At 49.8% G+C, this 22469-nt stretch overlaps 1 protein-coding gene across 9 annotated transcripts in view; it reads left to right on the forward strand.

The window, feature by feature from the left end:
• Nucleotides 1–22469, forward strand: part of ST6GAL2 (ST6 beta-galactoside alpha-2,6-sialyltransferase 2) — a 65229-nt gene that overhangs the window by 37200 nt on the left and 5560 nt on the right. For all 9 annotated transcript variants that reach the window (XR_010835306.1, XR_010835307.1, XR_010835308.1 and 6 more), the window contains 4 exons: nucleotides 1230–2153; nucleotides 10142–10239; nucleotides 11932–12033; nucleotides 14679–14853. Coding sequence is in view for 6 of the 9 variants with exons in the window: in XM_067007010.1 (XP_066863111.1) it covers nucleotides 1286–2153; nucleotides 10142–10239; nucleotides 11932–12033; nucleotides 14679–14853 (1243 nt within the window). In the remaining 3 variants the exon portion in view is untranslated. The remainder of the gene's footprint in view (nucleotides 1–1229; nucleotides 2154–10141; nucleotides 10240–11931; nucleotides 12034–14678; nucleotides 14854–22469) is intronic.

Here is a 22469-nt window from a genome sequence, read left to right on the forward strand (position 1 = left end):
GCTCATGGTGAGGGCGATTATCCGGGGGGCTGCTTTGAGGTTCACAGACACCTCGACATCACCTTCCCCTGCAGCCTCAGTCCCCGGGTCATCGCTTACTGGGGCCCTTCTGGAAGTTTCCCTTGAAACGCACAGCCCGCCGTGCTGCTGTACAATATCTGAGCTGTGAGCCCGTTGTGGTCTGATGAGCAGGGGCGAGAGGGCAGACTCTGCTGAGCCCTCCTGCCTGCTTCACCAAATTGGAGACTGTAACCCAGCCGCGGGGAGACCTTGATGGGATGGGCCCCGATTAAACAGCCCTCGGTGGGGAGGTAGACACACCCCTGAGGTGCCTCCAGAGGTACACCCACCGCATCTCCCCTCTCCCAAGACCCTCAGCTGAGGTGGCGGTGATCTCGGCGGGCCTCGGCCGGCAGCGGCTCGAAGCAGGGTTTCGGTTCCCAGCCAGAGATCGAGGTCGGGCCGGGGCAGTGAGAGCACAGAATCCAAGCCACGAGACCCGCGGTCAGTGACAAGGCCCTGGCCCTTCGGCTCTGCAGAAAAGAATTCCCACGAAGACGGAAAGTAGTGAAACAAGTAGAGTGTTTATTAGGAGGAAAAAGGGTAAAGTACGCATGGATAGACACACGGGCGGACTCGGAGGGAGAGCCGTGCCCTCGTGGCAGTTTGAATCACTTTTACGGGGCATTTCTTCCGGGTTTCCTTTGGCCGGTCATCTTGCTTTGCCTGGTTCTGAGTCCGTATTTGGTTTATCTCAGGGTGCGCCCCCCCCCCCCCGCCCCCGTGTGTGTGTGCATCTCTCAGCGGAGATGGATTCTAGTGGAGAGGCCTGTGGGTAGACTTGACATCACTCCCTTTTTGACCTCCAAGGAGCTTTCTAGTCGGGGAAGCCTCCTGACTTCGAGAATGAGGAATATGTGGTCTCTTACCTTCTCTCTGGGCCCAGCCTCCTGTCTCGATTGTCCTGCTATTCTCGTCTGGGAGTGTCCGGCCACAGGGAACAAAGCTCCACTTGCTTACCTTGGTGGGGGGAATCTACGTCCTGCCTCAGTGGGACCCGTCGTCTTGCAGATGTGAGGGTGGGGGGCACATGACCCCTGAATGTAGCCGAAGCTCTGGACGACCCTGGTTTCTGATGCCCCTTCTAAATAACCCTCCCGAGACCCTCTAAAGAGACTGTCCCCAGCGCTGTCCCGCGCGCCTCACCGTGACACCCGGCTGTTTTTCAGGTCCATCCCGCCTCCTCCCGCCTCGGGACACCAGGTGCTGACCCCGCGGACCTGCCATGAAACTACACTTGAAGCAATGGAGACAAGGAATGCTCTGCGGTATATTCGCTTGGGGTCTCCTCTTCCTGGTGATCTTCCTGTACTTCACCGACAGCAACCCTGCCCAGCCCGCGCCCAGCTCCTTCTCCTTCCTGGAGACCAGGAGGCTGCTGCCGGCGCAGGGAAGGCAGCGGGCCATCATGGGCGCATCCGAGGGCCTGCCCGAGGGCGCGGACGCTCGCCGCGGGCTGCCCCGCAGACACCCGTATGGCCCCGTGCACGCGGGGCCGGGCGACCTGCGGGCGCGGGCCCCAGACGGCTTTGAAAATGAAGGCGACTTCCTTTCGCCCCAGACGGGGAGAGCATCGCAAAGCGCCTTCCCGCCGGAGGACGCCGCTCCCGGCCCGTCGGGGGGCCCGGAGGGGGCTCGGTCGGCGCGCCGGGCCCGGGGGCGGCGGGCGAAGCGAGGGGCCCGGAGGCCGAGCCGGAGCGCGGCGCCCGCGGTGGGCGAGGACGGGGAGCGGCTGTACTCGTCCACGTCCCGCGCGCTCCTGCGCCGGCTCTGGAAGGGCGACGCGTCGGCGCGGATGCTGCACCCGCGCCTGCAGAAGGCCATGGGCGCCTACCTGCGCGCCAACAAGCACGGCGTGCACTTCCGGGGGCGCCGGGCGGCCGGGCGGAGCCGCGCCGAGCTGCTGTGCGCCCTGCGGGGCCGCGTGCGGGTGCGCACCCTGGACGGCAGCGAGCCGCCCTTCTCGGCGCTCGGCTGGCGCGCGCTGGTCCCCGCCGTGCCGCTGGGCCGGCTGCTCCCGCGCGGCCTCCGGACCTGCGCCGTGGTCACGTCGGCCGGCGCCATCCTCAACTCGTCCCTGGGCGAGGAGATAGGTGGGTCCCCGCGGCCCCCGCCCCCGGGGTGGCCGCTCCTGCACTGTGTTTCTGGGAAGTCGTAGGTGGTCTGTCTTCCCTGGGACGGAATGAGCCTCGGCGGGCGGAATCCCAGCAGAGGTCTCCTCTGCGGAGACTCAGAGCAGAGGCAGGCATCCTCCCCGGAGCTGGGGGCCCGGGAAAGGGAAGCCCGCGGCCCTCTCACCGCCCCGGGCTCAGGATCCACCTCCTGCAGAGCCCACGTTGTGCACTGACAGCTCCCAGCCGGGCCTGCACCCCTGATGACCCCTTAATGTGGCAGGATTATGGGGGAGCGAAAGGACAGCAGGGGAAACCCCACCGGGCGACGAGCCTTAGGGGGCAGCTGCAAACAGGAGTTTGCAGGATGATAGTTTTAACTTGTTCAAGGACTAAAATCCCTGTCCCCGGGCTCTGCGGAGAGCCCGACTGCTGGTGAGAGCATTGATCTGGTGGGCACCGTCACCTCCAAGGTTGGCACACACCCAGCCTCTGGGTCCCGGCCGCCTCCCAGGGTCCTTCTCCAGGATGGCAGGTAACCAGCTGCAGCCAGGGCTTCCATCTTCCCTTCTGAACTGTCTTCAAATCCTTTCCTGAGCCCTGGAGAACACCCCCGTGAGTCTGGCCTCTCCAGAGAAACTGACCGGCGGGATACGTGTAGAGAGAAAGATTTATTTTCAGGCCTTGCCCCTGCCGTCCTAGCGGCTGGCAAATCTGAAGTCTGCAGGGCAGGAAGGTAGGCTGGCTGGAAATGCAGATAAGAGTTGATGTTGCTGCCTGAAGCCCCAAGGCTGCGGGGCTGGCAGCTGGGGAGGGCTCCCGCATCTGGATGCACAAGCCCTTCTTCCCCAGGAACCTGCAGTCTGGTCTAATGCCCCTGAGGCCCCCGAGTGCCCAGCCCGTCCTGGTGTTGCACCCGAGACCCTTTAGGCTCATTGAGCAAACACGCATGTAGCCTCTACTCTGTGCTGGCTTCCGTGCTAGGTACCAAAAGACACGTGTGGATCAGACGCAGCGTCTGCCTTGAGGCCAGATGTAAAACAACGCCCTCATACGTTCTCACAGGTGGATGGTGTTAGCTCGTAGCTGACCTGGACGTGACCTTCAGGGGGCACTGCCCACTTGATAGAAAGGAATCGTTGTTTCTGGGGCCCATTCATTGTTCCGTGTCCTCGAAGACTGGCTGACATTCCAGAGCCATCTTGAAATAGGGCGACACCCTTATCATCAGGTCGCACAGCCCAGACCTCCTCCCACAGGCTCTTGGGAATGAGGCTGAATGTGAAATTTTTTAAGAAGTTGAAGACACAAGGCCCAAGTCTGGACTTGGAGCCTGGGGTCCCAGTGTCCCCAAGCTGACATTAAACAGACTCGTAATCACGCTGTCTGTGTGTCACATAAGCTTGCAGCCAAAGCCGCGTCGAGCGGCTGCTACCAATTAGGAAGGAGCATTGGTTCAGAGGCCCCCAGGGCCAAGTAAAGCCACACTTCTCTCTGGTTTTCGAGGACCATGATTAATCATGGAAGAAGGAATTTAAGCAGCACACTTTAAAGCAGGCGGTGACTTGCTCGGGTTTTTTTTGTTTGTTTTTTTTTGTTGTTGTTGTTGTTTTTGCTTTGTTTTAAGCCCCACTGCATCACAGCTGCACATTTGCCTTCCTCTCACCTGCCTGGGAGAATTCCCTTGCTCTTTATTCTGGTGTAAATATCCCTGACCGGAGTCTTGTAAACTCTCCTCTATTCAGAATTTGGAAGAGGGTGTGAAAGAGACTGGGAATTCCACATTTCTGGGGAACATGACACGTCAGTTATATCTTTGTTAGTTTCTAGTATCCACATTTAATTGATAGCATCTGCACTTATACAGAGGTTCATGATTAGAATCGTAGAAAGGTAACTGAAGAACAAACACACTCAGAAAATTTGTTAAATTCTCTATTGTTTTGCCTCAGTTCCTTTGAATCCAATTTTAGAGCTATGGATACCTTTTTAAGAGTATGTCACGTAACACAATTCCACTTGTGAAGACAAAAAGTCTCACCTTTTTATAAGCTGGCATCTCTCAGCATCAGCCCATGTGCCTGCCATGTGCTGACATTTCTCCTCCGAATCTCCCGAACATACAGAGGCTTATCAACACACCGTGGTGAACACCTCTCCTAGTGAGAACAAATTCACATAGCAGAGTCCTTCAGGAAACTTGGAACCGGGCATGCTGTACTATTTAGCTAAATCTATCTTCACCCCTAAGCATCTCCTTGTGAATTGGCTAAGTGAAGATTAGAAGTCTTGCACGAGGTCGTGGTTTTATGAAAAACTGAGGGCAGAGCTAGAAAAGTTCCTGCGGGTTGCCCCCTGTCTGCCCCCCCTACCCCCCCTGCCTGAGGGCTCAGCCCCGGCCCACCCCCCAGGGGACCAGGGAGACCAGGGTTGCAAGTGGCTCTGCTGGCTGCTCCCTGGGCAGTGCCGTCCTGTTTCCCCAGTTCTGTTAGACTGAGTCATACCTTGTAATTGTTTAAACACCTCCACTTTGAATATGTTATTGAAAAAGCAAGCTGAACTGTTTTGAAAACATGGAACATTCTTTTCTAGAGTGGTGAGATGACCTTTTCTCACCCATTCCTGTAAATAATAATAATTTGGTAGTGAGATCGGTGGCAGCAGTCCCGTGGAAACACACTGCAGATGAGAAAAGTACTCTGAACTTAGCAGCTGTCGCCTTGAATGGGAGGTCAGGAGCTGTTACTTAAAACAACGATTCTGGGAAGTGTGTGGGAAATGGGAGGGTAGGGAGGAGGCTGTGTAGGCAGGGGGCATCTTCCCGCAGCGAGCTTGGGATCTGGTGTCCTGTTACCTTAAAAAAGCAAGAAAGCAGGTCATATAGTCATTCAACAAGCACGGGCCCCCAACTCTCCACCAGATACCGTGCTCGCCACTAGTGAGAGAAAGATGGGCGAGGCCCAGCCCTAGCCCTCAGACCCTCCGCCGTCTGGTGGGAAAGACAGAGTGTAAACAGACAATTGCAGTGTCACCGTCAGAAGGACAGAGAGATGCGCAGACAGACAGAGGAGACGTGGCTGCGGAATCCAGCCCCACGGCGAGGGCCGACATCTGAGGAGGGGAATCCAGGCCAAAGGCCAGCAGGGCAGCTGCATGAGAAACAGCACAGCGTGGGGGTGGTATGGGCTGGGGGCGGAGAGCAGACAGGTCAGTTGGACGGGTGGGCAGGAGGCCGACCTCCTCCTGGATGTCATTCCCCAGAAATTAGACTTCTCATAATGATTGTGATCATAGATACCACTTATAGCACTTAATAAAAGGTACCCCCTGTAATGACAGATACCAGTGTTTACTGCAGGGAAGCTCTCATCCTCAGTGCTTTCGTCTGTGCACAAGCCTTGCGACGCCAAGTGACAGACACGGTTATTCCTGTTTTATGGGCAAGGAAACCAAGGTACCCAGAGACACAGAGGGTAGAGCCGGATTGGAACCCCAGTCTGGGCCCCAGAAACTCCAGCTCCGGCCCCTTGGCCTCCTGGTGCAGAGGCAGTGAGATCTTTGAAGCAGAGGGGTGATGGGTCGGTGTTTCATTTTGGAAAGACGGCTCCCGGGCCTAGGTTGGAGTCAGCACGTGGCAGGAGTCCCAGTGGGGCGAGACAGACCAGGGCGGTGGGTTTGGGAGAGGGGAGAAGCCTCTCTTTGGCAGGCCGTTCCCCGGTCCCCAGAGACTGAAGGCACTGCCGCCCTTGCAGATTCCTGAGCGCGGGAAGGGAAGGGAAGGGAGAGGTGGAGTGGAGAGTGCGTGGAGAGGTGCAGTGCCCAGGGCTGGGCACGGATCTCGTGCTGCTGTGCCTTCCGGCTGGCTGCTCCCTGCGGGGTTTGCAGCTTCCTCCGTGGTGGTCTTGGCCTGGCTCTGCTCTCAAGGTCAACGTGACGTGGCTCTAGCGTGGAAATGCCGTCTCCAAAAATGACGCTTTGCTTTCTTGCCCTGTGCTGGCTGTCTGATCCGTTCCTCCCCCTCTAAATGTGGGTGGACAGCTTGGCTTTGAAGGTGGTTATCTGGGGACAGCACGGCCAGGCGCCCATTTACAAATGTGTCCGTGTGACGGACTCTCTCAGCTCGTCCTCCCCACGCGTCCCCACCCACCCTGGTCCATTCTTCTCCCGGCCGGCTGGCGGAAGTTCAGTCTCACCCCCAGCAGCCCGTCCCTACCGACCTCTCTGTGTCCTCCGTGAAACTGGTCTTTTAACTCTTCAGCCTCGTACGCCTTCCAAAGGAGTGAACCTGGATTACCTTTCTGCGCCCTGTGCTTTGTCAAGTTGTTCTAAGGCTTAAAACACACCTCGGTGTAGAACACCAGCTTTTCGAAGCTGGGACATCGTCCGGGGTGATACGATCCATTAGGAATTTCTACGCAGTCAATTAGAAAGGCACCCACCGCTCGGCACCCTCAGCGTGTTCACCTTACCTCTGGACGGAGGCTGTATCTAAGGGTGGCGTGGCTCGGTGGGAGAACTGGTCCAGGAGTGCCAGCATCCTGCTTCCTGCCCCGGTGCCATCCTGCTTACTACCTCTTGAGTGCCGGGAGGCCACCCCACTGTCCGGGCCCCCAGTCACTCCCCGCCTATGGGAGAGCTGCCCCGGGTGAGCAGGTCATATAGTGCCTGGCCTTGTACTTGGAGCCCCCACGATCCTTTCAGGGGCTCACGAGGTGAGAACAATTTTCATCTTAGTACTCAGAGGTCTTTTTAACTGTTGACATCGGAACGGATGATGCAGGAGCAATAGCGGATAAAACTGCTTCTTAGCACAGGTCAAGGCAGTGGTACCCAACTGTCCTAGGTCCTCACGGAATGTTTTCCTGCCAAGCTTAGCGGCGAAAGCAAAGCAGGCCGGTTCCCCGTGTGGATGTCCTTAATGAAGCAGTAGAAAATGGTTAGTTTTATTAGAGTTCAGTCTTTGAAGTACATGTGTTTTTAAGACCAAATGGGAAGTAACGTGAACGCATTTCTGCAGACCAGCGCCCGACGGAAGGGCACTGAGGTGGTCGAACTGTGAGTGCCACTAGCCGCTCTGTCACGAAACACAGCTATACTCGAACCAGATGACGGATAGACATACTTAACTTAGACTTGGACATTTGGCAGATATTTTCTCAAAAAGGAAGTAAGTAAGCCTTCACTTTTAGGAAAATAACTGACAGTGTTTGTTGCCAATGAAAAAGCTTTCAACCCTGAGCTCGGAAGCTTCCCAAACTTAAAAAGTGATGGGATCCATGGTGACGTTAATGATATTTGACACTTTATAATGAAATGCTTCAGTATTTGACAGATCTGCATTACGTATTGCACCGATAGCTTCCAAATGACCGTTGCACAGTGTTACAAAATATACATGGCTGAATCTTCCTTTTTTTTTTTTTAATTGAGATATATTGGGTTGGCCAAAAAGTTCGTTTGGGATTTTCCATAACATCTTATGGAACTTTTTGGCCAACCCAATAGTTGATTTACAACGTTGTGTTAGTTTCTGATGTACAGCAAAGTGATTCAGTTATACATACGTATATTCTTTTTCGGGTTCTTTTCCATTGTAGGTTATTACAAGATATTGAATAGAGTTCCCTGTGCTCTGCAGTAGGTCCTTGTTGGTTACCTGTTTTATATATAGTGGTGTGTGTATGTTCAGCCCAAGCTCCTAATTTATCCCTCCCCGACCCGTTTCTCCCTTTGGTAACCATAAATTTGTTTTTCGTCCGTGGGTCTATTTCTGTTTTGTAAATAAGTTCATTTGTATCATTTTTAAAGCTTCCACATATAAGTGATATCATATATTTGTCTTTCTCCGTCTGACTTACTTCACTTAGTATGATCATCTCTAGGTCCATCCATGTTGCTGCAAATGGCATCATTTCAGTCTTTTTATGACTGAGTAATATTCCATCGTATATATGTACCACATCTTCTTTATCCACTCCTCTGTCGATGGACATTTAGCCTGCTTCCATGTCCTGGCTATTGTAAATAGAGCTGCTGTGAACATTGGGGTGCATGTGTCTTTTCGAATTAGAGTTTTGTCTTTTCCAAATAAATGCCCAGCAGTGGGATTGCTGGATTATATGGCAACTCTATTTTTAGTTTTTTAAGGAACCTGCACACTGTTTTCCACAGCGGCTGCACCCACTTACATTCCCACCAAACAGTGTAGGGGAGGGTTCCCTTCTCTCCACACCCTCTCAGCATTTATTACTTGTAAAGTTTTCTTTTTTTTTTTTTTAACTTTTGGCCGTGCCACACCGTGCAGCACGCGGGATCTTAGCTCCCTGACCAGGGATCGATCGAACCCGCGCCCCGTGCAGTGGAAGCGCAGAGTCTCAACCACTGGACCGCCAGGGAAGTTCCTATTTGTAGACGTTTGGATAATGGCCATTCTGGCCTGGATGAGTGGTACCTCACTGTAGTTTGGATTTGCATTTCTCTAATGATTAGCTATGTGGAGCAGCTTTTCACGTGCCTGTTGGCCACCCGTATGTCTTCTTTAGAGAGATGCCTGTTCAGATCTTCCGCCCATGTTTTGACTGGGTCGTTTTTTTTTCATGAATCATCCATTTTAAGAGCAAGATTAACTAATGGATTTTAATGTAACAGCACAAAAATTGATACTGTTTCACACTCCACACTGCCACTAACCTTTCAGAAACTAGCTCTCGTGGAGTTACGATGAAGAACCAGAGGAGAATATCCCTAGTCATGTGGAAAGACTCTTGAAATACTCCCACCATTTTCAACGATATATCTAAGTCTTCATATACTTCAGCTAAAGCAACATATTGCAGCAGATTGAGTAGAGAAACAGGTATATGAAACCAACTATCTTCTAAAACGCCAGGCGTTAAAGAGATTTGCAAACATTTAAAACGGTGCCCTTCTTCTCGCTACTTTTTGAAACGCAGTTATTTCTCACAAAAATGTATTTACAGATAAATTAATAAACATTTACAATTTTTCTATTTTACTCACTAATGTGATATATTCTAAAATCTGTAATCCAGATAAACAAAAGGTCTCTGGGTTGTCGGTAATTTTCAAGAGTGTAAAGGCATCCGGAGACCTTTAAGAAGTGAGAACCGCTGCTTTGGGTGATCTGATTTTTCTAGCTCAAGTATCATTTGAATTTTTATGACAAAATACTGTTCAATAATAATAAATAATAAGGCAGATCATTACCCGCTCAAATTGCACACGTGTGCTTAAATTGTGAAGTAAAGAAAACTGGAAGTATTGGGGCGGGTGGCATCATTAATGCAAAGCATAGACCGCGTCAAATCTGGAGATTGGCAAACCTTTTATTCTGTTTTTTTAAGAGCCACAGGTGGTAAATATTTGAGGCTGCGTGAGCTATAGGGACTTGTCACAACCCTACCGTTACAGACGACAGATAAACACCAGTGAGTCTGTGTTACAGTACAACTTTATTTACTAAAATGTGCCGTAGCTTGCCGACTCCCGGAAAATTTCCCCTAAAAGAATGTTGTAGGATTGGGGGGTTTTGTAGCTGAAGAAAACGCATAGACATTCCCTATCGCTGATTAACTCTGCTTTTTCAGCCCTGTTTCTGGGAAACACGTTAGACTCCACAAAGCAGTCTAGATACACACATACGTCTTGAAATTTCCTGTGTAAAGCATGTCTTTAAAGACCGTGAACACATACCAAGTATCTAAATATAACTTAGATGATATAGGACCACTTGTAATGGGTTGATATGTTTTTATGTTTATTTGCCCCCAGCCAGGATCTCATTCTAAATAAATAGTATGCCAAACAGTGGGGGGGGGGGTATCTGAATTTTATCGGGGTCTAGTTAGCTTCAGGTATTGAAAGATTTGCTTTAAGATATGTTCCTAGATTATGCTGATTTTTATGCAGAGGGAAAAGAAGAAGTAAGTTTGTCACTTATGTGCCCTCAGATTCCCACGATGCAGTTTTGAGATTTAACTCTGCTCCTACACGTGGCTACGAGAAGGATGTTGGAAATAAAACCACCGTCCGCATCATTAATTCCCAGGTAAGATGGGTGGACTGTTTTCACGGTGGACTGTTTTACAGGTAAATAGCTTAAGCTTAACTGGGTGAATGAAGAGAAATCACCCAGTTATCCATGACCACGACCTTGCTTATTTCTAAAGGTCTTGTAATTATAAAGAATTAGTGAGGAAAAATGCAGAGAAATGGGAATTCGTGTGTGCTGTGAGTAGGAAAAAAGAGTAAATAAGATCCAAAGGAAAAATCAGAGTAGAGGTACAAATATATATATGTGGCATATTGCATTTTGTGAACTGAGGAAAAGAAAGGTAAACAGAGTAAATCATGGGGATGGAGGGGAGAAAAGCAAAGGAACAGAATTCAAGGCTCAGAAGAACAGCTCAGAAACTTTACTTTGTTATTGAACATTTTAAAAAGGAAAATATCTTTCTGTATGTTCTCAATAAGAATGTTTTCCAAAATTCATAGCAAAATTTGTCTCAGAACAAACCACAACAATTTCTAGAGTTTCAAAGTGTATAGAAAAAAAATGGGGCGATGAGCGATTTATGGTGAGTTTGTTGCAGAACCACAGATCAGCTTTTCTTCGCCGGGCTCTGGGCTCGCAGCCTGCAGAGGTGAGAAACAGGCCCCGGTTTCCTGAATGCAGAGACGCCACTGATTGAAGATGTCCTCATCTGTCTGATGACAGCTTTTAAGAGAGGAGGAGCTAAGCCCCAGCAAATTAAAATACAGGTCCCTTGTGAGATACACCCTAACTTCAGAAACACTAAAATGCGAAGGAAAAGAGGGCCTCTTAAAAAACTGTGGGAAAATTCCATCTTAAAAATGAAGCAGGGCTTCCCTGGTGGCGCAGTGGTTGAGAATCCGCCTGACGATGCAGGGGACGCGGGTTCGTGCCCCGGTCCGGGAAGATCCCACATGTCGCGGAGCGGCTGGGCCCGTGAGCCACGGCCGCTGAGCCTGCGCGTCAGGAGCCTGTGCTCTGCAACGGGAGAGGCCGCAATGGTGAGAGGCCCGCGTACAGCAAAAAAAAAAAAAAAAAAATGAAGCAAATCAAATGCATCCTTTTTCCCCCAGACTATAGTTGACAAAAGCTGATTGGCAGGTGAGACTGAAGGACTCACTCGGGACCAGAGAGGGGCCCAGAGCGGGGACATTCATACTGGGTGGATTCACGTCTCCTGGCCTCTGGGCCCAGTTTGTCCTGAGGTTGGCACTCGGTAGGTGCCTAAGAACCCAGTCCTTCTAGGCCTGCAGCTCTCTCTCCAGTGGCCAGTGAGGGCGGTTGTCGTTGGCGGGGGCTCACTCAGCCAGGAGTTCCATCACGAGCTGGTGCCTCTAGATGACTTCAGTGCTGCTGCTTTTTTTTCTTTTTTTTTTTTTTGGTGGCGCCACATGGCTTGCGGGATCTTATTAGTTCCCCGACCAGGGATTGAATCCAGGCCCTCGGCAGTGAAGGCCCGGAATCCTAACCACTGGACCGCCAAGGAAATCCCTGGTTCTTTTCTTAAAAAAGAAAGCCCTCCTTTGTCTCAATATTTCCTGAGTGCCTTAGCGTGTAAAGCCTGCCTCTCTCCCTCCCCCAGAAAGTCTGAGGAACATTTCTTTTTCCTTGCTCTAAAACTCCTTTTTAAAATTTTTACCTCTTTTAAAAATATAATTGTGAAGGCCCAAATCCTTGTTTTGAAATGATTCTGCTATGTGTTTGCAGATTCTGACCAACCCCAGGCATCACTTCATTGACAGTTCGTTGTATAAAGATGTCATCTTGGTGGCCTGGGACCCAGCTCCGTATTCTGCAAATCTCCACCTGGTGCGTATTTCCTTGGTGCCCCTACCCTTGAGGGTCAGACAGTGCCTTTGACCGATACATAATGGGAGAAAGTCAGGGATTAAACTTGGACAGGCGGAGTGAAACCGATTGTGGCTGCGAATTCAATTCACATATGTTCGCACGGATTGGGTCCCGGTTGCAGCAGCGCCCTTGCTGAGCGAAGTCCCTCTGATGCTAAAGCGTTTTTCTGGAGGATTTCAAAAACAAAAACAAATGTACAACGTCTAGATGTTCAGAAAGTCCCAGCGACACCAGAGGTTGGGCTGCTTAAACTGCGAATTTTTCCACTGGGAGACGGTTACATCACCTTTCAAGTAGTGACAGGACCTTTCGAAAGACACGGGAAGTTCCTGGCGAGAAAGGCTAACCTTCGTGAATCCTTGTTATTGCAGTGGGATGGGTCACAGGCTTTTCCTGACTGCGCCACTCTTGGCTTCTGCCTCCAAATCTTTTTAATCTTATACGATACAGTGTAAACAAGGTTATTACTAACCATCAAAATATAAGCGCGTTATCAGTACGTTCACGGCCTCTCTGCTTTTGGTGAAACCTGGCCTGAAGAGCCAGCGCACTTGTTCTGAAAGGGGGCTTGGAGGATCGGTTACGGTTTAGCCCCGTGAGCGATGCTGTCAGCTGTGCCAGCGTCTGCGGACTTGTTCTGCCGTGACCCGAGAGGATGCCAGCTTCCTGAGATGAAGGTGGGAACAGATCTCAGCCCCACCAGGGGGTAGGTGTCCAGGAGAGGTGCCCGCAGTCGACGGTCCCTCTGGAAGGAGCATTCTGTGGCCATGCGTCCTAAGACGGAGGCTGGACACAGAACGTGGCATGACTATTACAAGTAGCCTCAACCAGGAGTTCACGTCATCATCTGGAGCGTCACTGTTCAGAGCATCCGTCGGAGCCCGTTTCCCAGGAATCCGGGCATATCCAGCCTCCATGTGTGGTTTTTGTTTGTTTGTTTGTTTGTTTGTTTAAATATTTATTTATTTATTTATTTGGTTGCACTGGGTCTTTGTCGCGGCAGGTGGGCTCCTCAGTTGTGGCATGCAAACTCTTAGTTGCGGCGTGCCTGCGGGATCTAGTCCCCTGACCGGGGATCGAACCCGGGGCCTCTGCATTGGGAGCTCAGAGTCTTCACCACTGAGCCACCAGGGACGTCCCCCATGTGTGTTTTCGAGAATGCTCTCTGGTTGATCCTCCTACACGCCATGTACTGAGGAGCAGCATCAAGCGGGTGTTTGAACTTGTCAGCTTCCTTCCAGCCTGAGGTTCTGTGGTCTTAAGTTCTGACCGCTTCCTTGCTGTCGGTGGACCCACGAGAGGCTCTCGCTGTTGGCCCCCGCTTTCCCTCTCCCTGCGCCGGGGGTTTGGGGGCACAGTTCACTGAAGATGATCTGGCCCGTCCTTGCCAAAATTTTTAAAGCCACAGACCCCATTCAACCAGGGACTATTCCTTGGGATCTTCATCCAAGCCCATCCTTGCCCGAGGTGTCTGTCTGAAAGGACAGTCAGAGCCCTATGAGCTGAGCCTCTCCCCACACCTCAAATCCCATTTCTCGGTGGCACCTGAGACACTTCTGAAGGCTTGTTTTTTTTTTGTTTGTTTGTTTGTTTGTTTTTTTTCGGTATGCGGGCCTCTTACTGTTGTGGCCTCTCCCGTTGCGGAGCACAGGCTCCGGACGCACAGGCTCAGCGGCCATGGCTCACGGGCTTAGTTGCTCTGCAGCATGTGGGATCTTCCCGGACCAGGGCATGAACCCGTGTCTCCTGCATCGGCAGGCGGATTCTCAACCACTGCGCCACCAGGGAAGCCCTGAAGGCTTGTTTTTTTAAATCAACCTTATTATTTTTTCCTTGCAGTAATTTTTGTGTAACCGATGTAAGTGCACATTTTGATGGGTAGTAGCAAGTGTATACAGTCCTGTATCCAGCAGCACAATTAAGGAACAGAATCTTTCCTCTGCTGCAGAGAGGCCTCTGTGCTCACCCATCCGTCTCCCAGACCCGACCCGAGACCCAGGCGATTACTGACATCTTTCTGCGCTAGAGATTAGATTGGGAAAACATATTTCTGAAACACAGTGATTGAAACTATGGCCATGGGCCATCCGGCCATGTTTTTTTTGGTTTTGTTTCTTTTTTTTCCTTCCTTTTCTTTCTTTTTGTTTTGTCTTTTTAATTTTTTCTTCTTCCTTTTTTTTTTTTTTTTTGGTTTGCCCTTGTTTTTGTAAATAAAGTTTTATTGGAACACAGCCTCGCCCATTCATCTTTGTGCCCTCGGTGGCTGCTTTCCAAGTAAATACACAGCAGAGCCCAGTAGTAGCAGCAGGGAGACTCTGTCGCCCTAAACTCCTGATGTGCTTACTATCTGGCCCTTTCCAGAAAAGTCCAGTGACCCCACCCTGGCCCTTCTCCCTCATTTTACTAAAGAATAAGGCACCAGTCCCCCAGGCCAGACCTCACCTCTGTACTCGCCCCTCGTCCAGTGCGGAAATGCCTGCAGAAGAGCGCGTCCGCATCCCCTCCCAGCCCGGCCCCTCAGCCTCTGAATACCCACCGATGCGGGCGCTGCCCGGCTTCCTCTTTGCAGCGTGGTCCTCTGACTGTTATTTTCTTCCTCTTAGTGGTACAAGAAGCCGGATTACAACCTGTTCACCCCATATGTTCAGCACCGTCAGAGAAACCCAAACCAGCCGTTTTACATTCTTCACCCCAAGTTTATCTGGCAGCTTTGGGACATCATCCAGGAGAACACGAAGGAGAAGATCCAGCCGAACCCGCCGTCCTCAGGCTTCCTTGGTAGGTGGATGCCAGAAGGCGGGATGGCTGGGCGGCGGGCTGAGGCTTAGGGTTTAACAAGTACACTCTCATGTTAGATGATAAGAGCACCTAGAAGGTGGCTTCAGAGGGAAAATCGATGAACTGAAAAGAGCGCAAAGACACTGTCCCAGTTTCCAATGGGCACGTAACACCTCCCCCAGCGCAACATGTCCCAGGGTGAGACGAGGACTGCTTTACCTTCCCTGGCGACGGGTGGGTCCGGACGGGCCCGGCTGGGTGACCCCTTCGCTCCACAGGCCTCGTGGGGTCACTTGCAGGTATTCAGCTGCGTCATGGGGTGGCCTCACTCCCCTGCCTGGCCCCTCGGCGGGGACAGCTGGGAGGCCAGCTCTGCTGGACCGGCGACCGTGTGCCTGCAGGCGGTGGCCTCGCGGGAACTGGACCCTTGACGGAAGCTCAGGGCTCCCGGCAAGTGTTCCAACGACAGGAAATCGAAGCTGCGGTTTCTCGGGGTGGGGGCCTGGGGACTCTCTGTGGGTCACCGAGAGACTCAAGGGCTGGAGACCCCAGGGCCACCCGGGACCCGCCATCCGCTCGCGTGCACGTCGCTGATGTGGGCCCGGATCGAGGATGGGAGTTTGTGGCCGGAGGACCACACTCCAGACGTTGCAAGTTTCCTGGTAGGTCTGGGCTTTGAGTCGCCGGGTTCTAGAGCCAGGTCCCACTCTCTCCAGCAGACCCGCCTGCTGCTATCTGAGAATGGACTTCCTGTAACAAGGGCATCACCCTTGGCTCTTGTGTAGTTTTCTGCAGCCAGGCTTCGAGCCACAAGTTTGTGGTCTGAACCCACTTCTTTTCCTGTGTTTCAGCCTCTTGCCCCAACATTTCCTTGGTTTTACCTCAACAGGGTAATATTAAGGGAGGTCTTAGATCCCCTTGGCCATATGAAAGCTGCAGTGGAACCAGAGGATAAGGACTCTGTCCATAAACCACTGCTACTGTTCTCCACCCGAACGTCGATGAATTTACACCCTGCACCTTAACTCGGGTGCACAGTAGGTCCCCGTGACTAAAGGAGCATTTGCGGAGGTGACACGGGTCGGTGAGGGATGTAAGGCGCAGGAGTATCCGAAGCGAGCCTCGTGGGCTTTGAAGCGGGTTCGAGGTGCAATAATCATGTGAAATATCTTACGCAGAATTCAAGACAGAGTAACGACGCCGCGTGCTATTTTCCTCAAGCATAGCTCCTCCCACCCATTTGATGCGGTGCCGTCAAGATGCTTTGTTTCCGAGTCACTTTGCGAAGTCCTAAGCGCTGTTAGCTTTTGTGCGGTTTCACGGAATCCTGCAGATTTAGGGAAGAACGTGTGACGGGATGGATCGATGCTGAGACGGCATAACAGGACGCGGCCTCCCCGTGAGTTCCTGTGGCCGATATTTGATTACAGCAGGAGCTTGGGAGACCAGTGGGGGCTGTCAGGTACCCTTAGGGTCGACGTGCAGTTTGAGAGTTTCCACTGACACAGTCGTAGCTGGAGCACGCTATTTCCTCACGTGTTGAAAGAAATCCTGCCACGTGTGGACAGCTTCCTTTGACAGCTCTTTGCTGAGCGTTTGTTCGGAGTTTTCAGGGGCGGCCGCTGGCCTGGGTGGCATCTTTTCCGGGATGAAGGAGACTGCAGTCGGATGTCACTGCAGGGGTGGCGGCTGGGCCGAGCGACGGTCCTTCTCTGCTGTCACTGGGTTTCCAACCACGGGCGAGTCACTTACTCGTGTGAAAGTCCCCGCGCTCCTGGGAGAAAAGGGAGTCATAACAACCCCTTTTCGTCAGGCCGTTCGCAATCGTTTATATTTTCTAGCACCGTCCTGTCCAGTATAGCGGCTACTAGCCACAGGTGGCTGCTTAGATTGAAGTTAATTAGGATTAAATAAAAGGAAAACTTCTCTTCCTTGGTGCACGAGCCCCATTTCCAGCTCTCCAGGCGATGCGCCCCCCCGGTGGCTCAGCCCTAGGCAGGGTAGACGGAGACCATCTCCACCGCGGGGAAGGTTGGAAAGGACGGCACTGGGACATCCTGCTGACCACAGAAGGGTGCAAAGGGGCTCATGGAGAAGGTATCGGGGTCCCACTGGACACTGTGCCCTGTGGGTGGGGACACACGTGGTAGAAGATGTTTGCTCTTATCAATCAGATTTCCTGAAGATAAATTCCCAGGAGTAGGAGTGCTGAGCAGAGGGTACGGCCTGTCGATCATTGCTGGGAAGCGCTGACTTACCGCTTGTTCTTTGAATTCTGACCAGAGGCCACATTTGTCCTTCCGGGTCAGAGAAGGACAGCCTGACAATAGTAAGTGCATCAGAGACGTCCGCCGTGAACCATCCGCTTCTCCAGAGCAGCGGTGAAGGGATTCTTACCCCTCTGGCACTGCACGTGTATTTTTTCAATTAGAAGGAAGTAGCATGGACCCAGGCGGCTTAGATGCTCCGTGGGACCGGTTTCTCTGGAACAACTCCTTCACTTTGTTAGGACCCTTACCCTCCGCCCGCTGGGAGCTGCTCGTTCACACACGAGGGACACTTCTCTTTCATCTCCAGTTGGATACTGGAGGTTTTCTCTCGTTCTTTGGTCCTGGGAGGTGGGTTTTGACCGCGCCATGGCCTGGCTGAGGATAGGGAATCATTTCCTTGGAACCCCCATTGTTCCGGTGTAGCTCTCATACAGACGGATGTTGTCATGGAAGGTCCGTGAGCTCGCCTGGGGTCCGGCAGCCTGGCCGCGTGGTTTTGCCACCTGAGGTAGCGGGGCCTCCAGGCAGGCAGGAGGCCCAGCTTCACGCCCCGGGGCTCGGAGCTGAGCGTCAGCAGTAGCATAGAGAGGGGGCTCCCCTAGCCTACGGGTGGCGAGGCCTTTACGGTACCAACCGCCAACGCCGCCTCCTACCTCTACTGATTATATCGTAAGGAATGTTTCTAGAATTCACAGATGCAAACGCTGTAATTTCAGCCTAGTTAATACATGCACAAGAATAATATGCTTAAAAACAAGTCATAACTTCCTTTCTCTTCCATTTGATTTTGAGTTTGGGGTTCTGATTTTCCAATATATCATCCGAACTCGGATGGTAACACAAAATAATAACACATTAACCCAAACTAATAAGCCACTTAACATCCATATTTATGAGTGTGTAAAATCAATCACATTATGTTGATCAAGAACGGTTTTTTACATTTACATTTTTTACATTTAAATTCACTACTTATTCACGTTAAATAGTGAATCCTGATCAAATAATACAATATAAATGAGCTAAAAACTTGGCTTTCAAGTCTTATTTATGCATTATGTGATTTTACTTAATATAGTAGATGCTTTTTAAATTATTTTATTTCATGAAATGCAGATTTCCAAACCACCTTTTAATTACAGATATTTTCTGGAATTATCACTTAAAATGTCATTTGTGCTCCTTCAATAATCTTAAGTATAGTTCTCATAATTTTCCATCTTATGATGAATTTATGGGGAAACCACAGAATAGCTGCTAGATTTCCATTAGATCAGCGTATTCAATACACTTAACCTTTCACCCTCACCCCTCATTCAGAAACATGTTTTGCAGTGTTTTACTGGACATTCTCAGAAATTTCTAGCTTACCTCCCATGTGAATTATGTTCAAGTGTAACCTGGAATGGATGAAGGCCAGTATTTTTCCCGTCACTTGCATTAGATTCTGTTTATATCCAGAGCTTGCTTTGCTCCACGTTAAAAGGATCCGTTCATCAAGGAAAAAATTCTATTACTGTGAACGATTTGGGGTGTTGTTACTTTATTTTTTTTTTTTTAACATCTTTATTGGAGTATAACTGTTTTACAATAGTGTGTTAGTTTCTCCTTTATAACAAAGTGAATCCGTTATACATATACATACGTTCCCATATCTCTTCCCTCTTGTGTCACCCTCCCTCCCACCCTCCCTATCCCACCCCTCTAGGTGGTCACAAAGCACAGAGGTAAACTCCCTGTGCTATGCGGCAGCTTCCCACTAGCTATCTAATTTACATTTGGTAGTGTGTGTATGTCCATGCCACTCTCTCACTTCGTCACAGCTTACCCTTCCCCCTCCCCCTATCCTCAAGTCCATGCTCTAGTAGGTCTGTGTTTTATTCCCGTCCTATCACTAATCTCTTCATGACATTTTTTTTCTTAGATTCCATATATATGCATTAGTGTACGGTATTTGTTTTTCTCCTTCTGACTTACTTCACTCTGTATGACAGACTCCAGGTCTATCCACCTCACTACAAATAACTCAGTTTCATTTCTTTTTATGGCCGAGTAATATTCCATTTGTATATATGTGCCACATCTTCTTTATCCATTCCTCTGTTGATGGACACTTAGGTTGCTTCCATCTCCTGGCTATTGTAAATAGAGCTGCAGTGAACATTTTGGTACATGACTCTTTGAATTATGGTTTTCTCAGGGTATATGCCCAGTAGTGGGATTGCGGGGTCATATGGTAGTTCTATTTGTAGTTTTTTAAGGAACCTCCATACTGTTCTCCGTAGTGGCTGTATCAATTTACATTCCCACCAGCAGTGCAAGAGGGTTCCCTTTTCTCCACACTCTCTCCAGCATTTATTGTTTCTAGAGTTTTTGATGACGGCCATTCTGACCGGTGTGAGGTGATACCTCATTGTAGTTTGGATTTGCATTTCTCTAATGGTTAGTGATGTTGAGCATCCTTTCATGTGTTTGTTCGCATTCTATATATCTTCTCTGGAGAAATGTCTATTTAGTTCTTCTGCCCATTTTTGGATTGGGTTGTTTGTTTTTTTGTTATTGAGCTTTGCCAGGTGCAAAGTAAGACAATTTTCGTGTGAGCACGATTAAGGTAAAGGCTCAGTGATTAAACTCTCCTGGATTCTGACACATATCAAAGGCATCTATATATATGCAAAGTAGGAGTTTTATAGGGGAACCTCATTCATTCAGGATCTGTGATCACCTGAACATGGGTGGAAGTTTGCTTTTTATCCAGGTTTTGGACAAATGAATGAGTGTACATACTACTTGTTATGCTGAGTCATATCATGTGACATTTAATTAAGACCAGTGGAAATGCTTTTTAATTGGTTTGATAATTATATTGAATTTACAATATTTTAAAACCTGTAATTTGGCAAATGAATGCCTCTTGAGTCATAATTGCCCAGGAAAATTTGCACTTTTTCATTTGTCTTCAAAGGAATCCCTCCTCATTTGTAAAAACTGGCCAAAAAACTCAACATTAATTGAATGATGAATTATGTTCAAAGATTTTTAAGAACTGGCTGCATGCCCATTTTGATTGGCTTGGAAAAATACATTAAAAAAGTATCTCAGTATTGATCCGCCGCCCATCCAAAAGTCTGGCTCCACATTGAAAGCAGTAAAAATTTATTAGTGATGAAAGCAGTTACTTTTTGGTAGTCCATAAACAAAATTATGTAACATAAAAGTTCCCTACGTGTTTGTTTAAAAAAATTCTTTACTGGGCTTCCCTGGTGGCGCAGTGGTTGAGAGTCCGCCTGCCGATGCAGGGGACGCGGGTTCGTGCCCCGGTCCGGGAGGATCCCACGTGCCGCGGAGCGGCTGGGCCCGTGAGCCGTGGCCGCTGAGCCTGCGCGTCCGGAGCCTGTGCTCCGCAACGGGAGAGGCCACAGCGGTGAGAGGCCCGCGTACCGCAAAAAAAAAAAAAAAAATTCTTTACTGAATAGCACAGCATTAGATGGTTTGTATTCGTTTTGCTTTTTGGGTAATCCTGAGCAGTCCTAAGAAAGGAAATGAAAAACAACAAAAAAAACATTTTTAGCATAACCAGCTGTGAATTCCCCGAGTCGGCCTGGCATGAGGAGACGATTAGGAGCTAACGTGATACTGTGCATTTCCAGGTATAAATACGGCATCTGTGCAGAAGAGAGCCACCATGGCAGGCCTGCCTGCCGATGGCTGGGAGCCCTGCTTGCAGGGTTGACCCTTGGCTGGCACCTGGGAGCCTGGGTTTGGGGGGCCCCCTTAAGTGCCAGGGCGGGTCACTGTGCCCAGATGCTTATGCGGCAGTGGGTCCACGCCCAGCACCTGCTTCCTTCTGGAGTCTGGAATGCTGGTGTGTGCCGGGCACAGCAAGCCTGTAATAGATCACTGGCTATGCGCCGCGTCGGGTGGGTCCTCCGAGCAAATCCTCACACCCGGAAGGAAGCTGGGGCCTCCCAGCACGGTGCCTCGTCAGTGTCCCTCAGGGGACGTCGGAGGACCACGTGTCGGTGTCGGGGTCACTCGTGGATGACAGGGCCCAGGTCACAGCACGTCAGAAGAGATGTTGGTGGCAGTGCTCAGACATTGTTCTCAGTGCAGTACTTGGACGCTTTCTTCAAGTCGTCCTGAGAACTGTGGGTTATGGGCTTGTCACCTACTGTGAAACTTCAAGTTTCATTCTTTCGTTGGATTTACTTATTTTTTTTCTTAAAGAAACTTTCTCCAAATGCCCAGTTGTCAGCGCCGTGCCCAGCTGAATATATGTGAGAGTTTAATTGTAGAGGCGTCTAACCTCTTGTGCTTGGCAGCTCTGGTCTCTCCTCCCACACAACACACGACCCGAGCTGTGCCAGGGCTGTTACCCCCCTCCTGACATTGAGGTTCCACCTAGGTCCCCTTTGCAATACATGAAGAAGTTTCATCTTCAGGGTTTTGTGTGTAACTAAGTACTCTTAACTCCTAGGAGAAGTGATGTGCCGATATAACCACATTTAGTAATGATTTTCAGTATTTATTATATGACAGAGTCTGAATCTAAACTCAAATTTATGTGTGATATCGGCCTTAATAAATTAATAAGCTGAGTATACGTATGCCAAATGACATGACCATGCTGTCTAAAAAAAAATTTAAATAAGAAAGAATATCCTCCACCTTTGATTTCATAAATCTTGTCCACCTTTCACATGTACCAATGAGTTATAAATTGATTTTCCCTTTGCTTCAAAGGTGCTGCCATACCGATTCTGATATCAGTACTACAGCTGGCTGTCATTTAATCACTTAGAGCAGATTCGGCTCTAACTTAAATTTTAGGATGCTCTGGACCAAGGCTCATGGTTATGGGAACCCACAAGTTCATATGGAAGGACAAAATGAGATGCAAAAGCCAGGAGGATATATACACAGATAACTCAAAATAAGACACTTCCTGAACCAACGTCGGCCTTCAGTTTGAATGGCCGTCAACTAACTAGCAAATTTCAGTATTTCTGAAGCTCTAGAAGTCACTTTAAAATATAAAGTATTTACATATGAAAATGCAAAAATATACCTATTTACTTACAGTGAAACCATAACTTTTTGCCCAGTCATATGATGAAATCTATATTGTCTATTTAATAAATATGTGGTTTAAAATGTATTGATAGTAGTTCACTAGCAGTAAGAGGAAACCTTGTCTCTGGAAAACTTTCCAGAAAACAATAACCAGATTCGAGCACTTAGTAGAAATTTGAGGCCAAGTAGATGGCAAGGACATCTAGAGAAATTACTGAAACTTCTTCTCACTTGGGTGTGGGTAGCAGTTCAACTCTACGTTAGTTGTCTAAC

This window comes from Kogia breviceps, chromosome 11 (assembly GCF_026419965.1).
Source record: "Kogia breviceps isolate mKogBre1 chromosome 11, mKogBre1 haplotype 1, whole genome shotgun sequence".
Taxonomy (NCBI): Eukaryota; Metazoa; Chordata; class Mammalia; order Artiodactyla; family Physeteridae; genus Kogia; species Kogia breviceps.